The 7292-nt window shown below is 33.6% G+C and overlaps 1 protein-coding gene across 1 annotated transcript; it reads right to left on the reverse strand.

Moving 5' to 3' along the window:
- Nucleotides 1–1003: 1003 nt before the first annotated feature.
- On the reverse strand, nucleotides 1004–7286 carry LOC131695589 (huntingtin-like). Its single transcript, XM_058984119.1, has 5 exons — nucleotides 7147–7286; nucleotides 2513–2650; nucleotides 2179–2438; nucleotides 1945–2119; nucleotides 1004–1888 (listed from the first exon to the last, which is right to left on the reverse strand). Exons 1-5 carry the CDS (start codon nucleotides 7267–7269, stop codon nucleotides 1136–1138), a joined length of 1449 nt encoding a protein of 482 aa, XP_058840102.1. The 5' UTR covers nucleotides 7270–7286; the 3' UTR covers nucleotides 1004–1135.
- Between the last annotated feature and the right edge of the window lie 6 nt (nucleotides 7287–7292).

Consider the following 7292-nt stretch of genomic DNA (forward strand, 5'->3'; position numbering starts at 1 on the left):
CCACCACCCTCGGTCCTAGCTCCCCATAAGGGGATATAAAAAATTAAATTGTATATTATTTTTATAAAGGCGAATGGCCCTCGAGGTTAAATCTGTAATGAGTAAATAACAGTAACATTTTTATTAAATAAGACGGTCCATATCATTACGTAGTCATTTTACTGTTATGCGAATCACTACAATACCGCTGACATGTCTACCTGATTTTATTGGTTTCGATCATGTAGGTTTTAACCTTAGGGTCATTCGACTCATTTTTCGGGTATTGGGGTGAGTTCCACAACTCCTAGCTGTCTACATTCGAACCCACCAGTTAACGTGAATGAGTGCCTGGTCGTGTCGTTGGTTGAACATAATTAATCCCAGTTAATCTTACTAACATACTGTGTATTTGAGGTTGTCGGTTGTATCCTTCTAAGTAACAAAAATGTTTCCGTGGAACCTAAAATGTACCTTTTCCATACAATGCTAAACCGTTGGTTTCCTATTTATGCAGTGTTCTTTGTTTTACTTTTTCAACTAACAGACGTAAAGGTACACTACACCCATGACCAAAAATTACATACTCTACATTTCCTTGCTAGCTCTATTCGGTGAAACCGTCCAAAAACAAAACGCAACCATTTTCTGTACGAGAATTGAATGGAAAACTCACAAATGATACTGCAACATTTTCTACCGCGCGCCAACACGACAACAGTAGGTAGCAGGCAACCGAAAGGGAACAGCTAAACAACGTGGAAAGAATTTGATAAATTAAATATATTTCTGTTAGAAATGTTGCTGATGTCGGTGCACCATATTTCGGGGCGGCTATTGTGTGATCGCCAACATGTATTCCGTTGCATATTGTGTGCAATGCATCCAATGAATTCAACTCTTCCAACACACTGCGGCTTGGTTGGAAAAATTCTGCCACCTCCTGTGAAATGTTTAACATTATGGAATAAATCACCGTTAAGGTGTTTATGAGAATTGAAACTCTGAGTTATAGCGTTTAAATACAGTATATATTAACCGTAGAATCTATCATAAATAATAAACTGTCGGAATAAAAAATCGAACAGAAAAACAGCATTCAAAATAGCTTACAGCATATGAATAAATAACTCATCGATAAAAATCTAGTCTAACTTCACAAACACCGCAGCAGGCATTGATACACGAAACAGTCGTTCTGCTGAAAGATCTCCCTAAACTTCGCCTTCTGAGGCGGCTCCAACCGCCGATAGAAATCCCTCGCCGAGACAATAAAGTTGCGTATCTCCCGTTCGTTCAGCTGCTGATAGGAAGGTAACGAAAGGACCTCCGGGAACAGCTTCAGCAGATGCTGGTTCAGTGAAGCAGAAAGGAAAACAACCGTCAAACACCAGACGGATTTGTTGATCTGGGAAAAGGATAGAAAATTCGGCAACGAACAGAGCAACCATTCCTGCAGCAGTGCCAGATAGGAACTGTCGATGGCGGATCGGAACACCTGATGCGTTACCGTCGCTATGATGTCCGGGTTGGGTTGGTTCAGCATCAGCTCCTTGAAAACCTTCGTTAGGATTTCGTTCGGTGGCAGTAGATCGCGAATCAGCTGGCAGAGCACGTCGCCGAAGATTTTGGCACCCTGCGGAGTGGTGGTGCGAATTTTGGCAAACAGGATTTCGATTTTTTCGATCTGCTGAATGATGATTTCCGGTTCGTCCTGGACGATTCCGTTCGAGCGTTCGGTGTTTTCAAGCTGTTCGGCTGAGCTGTGGTAGATGCAGGTTAGCAGAAGTTTTAACGCTGCTACCGAGAACATTTCGTTGTCCAGTTTGACCAGATCGAGGGCAAGTTTTTCGATTTTCTCCAGTAGGGGGCGAGCGGTGGTGCAGGTTAGGATGAGACGTTCGAGACCCTGCCGAGGAAAGGAGTAATAATTAGACGCCTTGAGAAAATGTTTTGAATACTTACGTTTAGAATGCAAAGATAGATGTCAAGATTTGTGGTCCGCTTCAGAATGTTATTGGCTGATATTATACTGTTCGAGAGCAGATTGCACTCCGGAACGAATCGAGACGTGTTTTCGATCAGGTAGAAATTTAGCGTCCACACTAGCTTTGTGTGAGTGTCACTGAAGGTCGCGAAACTGAAAAAAGCGGATTGAATTGATGGCCCAGAAAACTTTTCCCGACAGAACCTGAGTACCTCTCATCAATGATTCCATGCTTGACGATGTAGTTTACGATAATGTTCCTCAGTAGGTGTAGTTCTTCGCTGAGGCCACCCATCGTCGTGTTGGACGTTACAAGACACTCAAGCAGACAGATTACTCCGCTTAGCGTCGCATCCCGGATGTACAGTTGGGTACTCTTCAGGTACGTCGGGATGATGGTACACAGATGGGTCAGTTCGGTCATCGATGGGACTAGCAGGGCTGCCATCTTGCACAGCAGGTAGATGATGTGCTGGAAATGAAGAAATTTAATTTGTAAACTGTTGGACCGACCTGTGCTGGGTGAGCAAATGTTGTAGTTTTCACCTGTTGGGACAAAGTGTCTTCCATGGCGACCCGCTCCTGCAGTCCAAGGACTACGTTGTAAAGCTGACGAATCTGTTGTCGGTTTTCGCAGATCTCACAGAATTGTATTAGATGAGGAAGGGCCAAGGAAAAGTTGTCCTGGAAAAGGTGATTATGTTGATTGTTTGTAAAATGGATTTTGGGACCTCTGGTTGTTAGCAGACGAAATTTGGAAACTCAAATTTGGAGCAGACGAAACTTAAAATTCCTATTTCGACTTGCAATTTTTGGTCTTCGATTCTTGATTTGTAAGTTTAGATTTGATATTATTTTAGAATATTTCGAATCCTAAATTTTTAATTTCGAATTACAAATTTCGCATTTCGAACTCGAAATTTCGAAATGAATTTCAATTTCTCGATTTTCGATACTCGATGTAAGATTTTTGATTTCAGATCTTTGATTTTCGAAAGCAGTTTCAAATATTAAATTTGGGATATTTCGAATTTTACATTTCAATTTTCGATCTTAGAATTGTGAACTTCGAACACCGAATTTCAAATTCCAAACATCTATTTTTGCATGCTCAGTTTAAAATTTGGAAAATTTGAAGTTCGATCTTCGATGCTCATTTTATTGTAGATGTTAGTTTTTTTTAAATTTCGACCTCCGAATTTTCATATTCAAATTCGAATTTCAAATTTCAAGGTTCAATTTTGATTTTCGATTTTTGATTTCCGATTTTCGGAATTCGATTTGCAATTTTCGACGTTTAGTTTACGACGCTCGATTTTTTTGGTGTTCGATTTTGGAATTGTGATTTTTGAGTTTTAATTCTCTATTTTCGATTTCAATACAGATTTTAGATTTTCAAATTCGGAATACCGCATTTCCATTTTCAAATGTCTAATTTCGAATTTCTAATTAAAAGTCTCAATTTTTGATTTCCAAATTCAAATTACGATTTACGAATCCCGATTTTTAAATTTCGATTTTGAATTTTTTTCTTCAATTTTAAATTTAGAACTCCGAAGTTTGAATTTCGAAGCCCGATTTTCGGGTTTCGAGTTTATTAATTCAACTTTAGAGTTCCGAATCAGAAATTTCGGATTTTAAGCTTGAAATTTCGAACAATTTGGAATTTTTCACTTCGAATTTTAAAGTTTCGAAACTCGAATTTTGAATTCTCTATTTCGGATACAAAATCCCGAATTGCGAATTCTAAATTTCTTTCGAGTTGCGAATTCGTCATTTAGTTTTTCGAATAATTTTGTTTCTCAATTCGAATTCGAAATTTCGCATTTCAATGTCCGATTTTCAGTTTTTGAATACCAATTCTCAATTTTCGGTTCCCAAATTTCAAATTTCGAACTCCGAATCACAAGTTTTAATTTCCAATTCCTAATTTTGATTATCGAGCTTCAAGTTTTCAATCGATTTTCGATTTTCAATTTACGATCTGCAATTTTTTAACTTCGAATTTTGATATTGCATTTTAAATTTTCGATTTTCTATTATTGATTTGTAATTCTAGAATTTATATTATTTAAGAAGTCAATTTATGAATATTTCAAATTACAAATTTTGCATATTGAGTTTCGAACTCAAAATTTCGAAGAACGATTATCGATTTCGATTTTCAATTCCTGATTTTCGAATGACTTTCGTAATTCGATAATCTATTTACCATTTTTTATTTCGGATCTTTGATTTTTAAAGTTCGAATTTCGATTTGATTTTCGAATTTAAAGTTCTGAATCGAATCTCCAATTTCAAATTTTGACCTCCGAATTTCAAATGTAATATTTCAAATTCTGTTTTAGAATTCCTAAATTTCTATTTTCGAATTCAAGTTCCAAATTTCGAAGCTTGATACGATTTCATTTCATTATTTGAGATTTTCAAATTTGGAAATTTGATTTTCGAATTAAAAATTTCGATTTTCGTATTTCAAAACTCAAAGTTTTGAATTACAATTTGCGGCTTTCGAACATCAATTTTAAATTTTTGAATCCCGATTTTTCAGTTTCCAATTCCGCATTTCAATTTTTGAGTGTTGAAAAGTGATTTTCGAATTTTAAATCTAATATTTTGTTTTTCGATTTCGAATCTCACACTCCGAATGCTGCATCTTAAATTCAGAATTTCGGATTTCAAGTTTCATATTTCGAATTTCCAATTCATAATTTCACATTTCTTATCCATGTTTCGGATTCAGCATACAAAATTTCGAAATAAATTTTCGAGTTTTAAAACTTCGTATTTTCTCTACTTGATTTCTGGTTTTCGCATGCCAAATTTCGAATTTCAATTTTAAAACTCTGAATTTCGAGTTTTTAATTTCAATTACAAATTTCGAATCCCGGTTTCAATCTCGAATTTTAATTTCCGCGATTCGAATTTCGAATTTCAGTTTTAAATGTCACATTTTTCACATATTTTGAAGTTCAAATTTCGAGCTCCAAATTTCGAATTTGATTTTTAGTTTTCGATTTTCGCATTTCCATTTTTGAATTTTAAATTTCGTATTTTGGTTGAGTTTCGGATTTCAAATTACAAATTTTATATTTCAAATTCTCAATTTCTATTTTTGTATTCCGTTTTTCGAGTTCGAATTTTGCACTACAAATTTCGTGTTTTGAATTTAGATTTTAGCATTTCTATTTTCGTATTTTAAATTTCTCATTTTGAGCATGTCGAATATTAAATTTCGAACTCCGTAGTTCGAATTTTCGCATTTCTAGATTCTAATTCCGTTGTTCGGTTTCGATTATCGATTTTAGAATTCCAATTTATTGCTTTCGATTTTCACATTTCGTTAATCGAATTTTGAATTATAAATTTCGAATTCTGAATTTTATATTTCGGATTTCCAATTTCGAATTTCAAGTATCGAAATTCAAATTTGGGATTGCGAATTTCGAATACAAAACTCCAAATCAAATTCTGATGTTTTATTTTTGCATTTCTAGTTCGAATTTTGAAATTCGGTTTTCGAAATTTCATGATTCGAATTTTAAAAATTTTAATTTTCACATTTCGAATTTCATTATTTGAATATTTAGAATTTTCGCATTTCGAGATTCGAATTCCGTTTTTTTTTTTATTTTTGATTTGAGATTTACGACTTTTCGATTATATCATTTGGTTTGTTAAATTTTAAATTTCGAACGCCGAATTCCGAATTTTAAATTGCATTTCATAATTCTGAATGTTGTTTTTCGAAATCTGAATTCCTTTTTTCGAATTAAAATTTAGCTGCCCAAGTCCGAATTTTAAATTTTTTTTTTCGATTTCAAATTTGGAGATTCGAATTCTGAATTTCCATTTTCGCATTTCGAATTCTGAATTTTGATTTCAAATTTCAAATTTTAAGTTTCAAAATCCGATTTTCGGACTTCACTGAACGCCTGGAATTTTGATTTCGAACCAAGATTATGATTCGAATTTCGAGTTTCGAATTCCCTCTTTTCGAATATAAATTTGTGAACTACGATTTTTTCGTTTCAGATTCTGAATTTCTATTTTCGCATTTGGCGTTCGTGTTCTAAGTTCCGATTTCAGATTGTGAAGTTTGAATTTTAAATTTAGAATTTTAAGTCTCACGATTCGAATTCCGAATTCGGATTTTAAGTTGAAAAATTTCACATTTTGGGTATTCTGTATTTCTGCGTTTTAAATTCAAATTATCAATTTAAGAATATCGATTCTCACATTCGAAAAACCCGATTTTCGGTTTTGAAATTTTAAATTTCGATTTCGAATTTTTGAAATTCGTATTTCGAATTCCATTTTTTGATTTCAAATTTCGCACTCCGAATTATGCATTTTAAGTTTCGAATATTTATTTTCGCATTTCGAATTTCAAGTTTAAAATTTCTCATTTTTTTAAATTTTGAATTCAAATTCCGCACTTCGAAATCCAAATTTTAATTTCCGCTTTCTGAATTGAAAGTTGTAAATTTCACAATTTTGAGCTTTAAATTTCGAACATCGGATTTCGTGATTCGAATTTCTATTTTCAAAGCACAATTTCCGGTTCTCAAATGCCAATTTTTGGATTTCGAATTTTAAATTCAGAATTCTGAATATTGATTTTCGAATTTTGAATTTCCAACTTTAAGTTAATTCTTATTTTTGCATTTCGATTTTCGAATTCTGAGTTCCTTTTTTCGATTTCAAATTTCGCGCTCCAAATTACGCATTTTAAATCGCGAATTTTTATTTTCGCGATTCAGATTTCAAGTTTCAAATAGCACATTTTTATATTTTTATTGAATTTCGAATTTCACAATTTTCGGTTTTCGACAATCGATTTTCGAATTTCAATTTTTGGTTTTCGAATTCCGATTTTTGCATATCATTATTTCGAGCTCTGAATTTCGAGTTTTAAATTTCGATTTCGAATGATTGTAACTTACCGAATTTAAAATTTTAAATTTAGAATTTCAAATTCTGAACATTTCGAGTTTTAAAATTCGAAATTTCATTACAGCATTTCAAATTCAAATCCCGAATCTCAAATTTCTTTTTTCGAAATACAATTTTCGATATTCAAGTGTATTTAGATTTCATATCCAATTTTGGTTTCATACTAAAATTTTGAATGCTTCTGTATTTAAAGTTAGACTTAACATTTTATTATTAACACTAACCTCCAACAACTGTCCGAAAATATCGTACAGCAGCTGCATCGAACTCCTCACATCCAGATTGGCCTTCTCGATAAAGAACCGAACGTTTTTAGCCACCAACGATTCATTCGAAACACTTTCCATGGTATGCCACGCATACCGGATCG

The sequence above is a fragment of the Topomyia yanbarensis genome, unplaced genomic scaffold (genome assembly GCF_030247195.1).
Source record: "Topomyia yanbarensis strain Yona2022 unplaced genomic scaffold, ASM3024719v1 HiC_scaffold_461, whole genome shotgun sequence".
Lineage (NCBI taxonomy): Eukaryota > Metazoa > Arthropoda > Insecta > Diptera > Culicidae > Topomyia > Topomyia yanbarensis.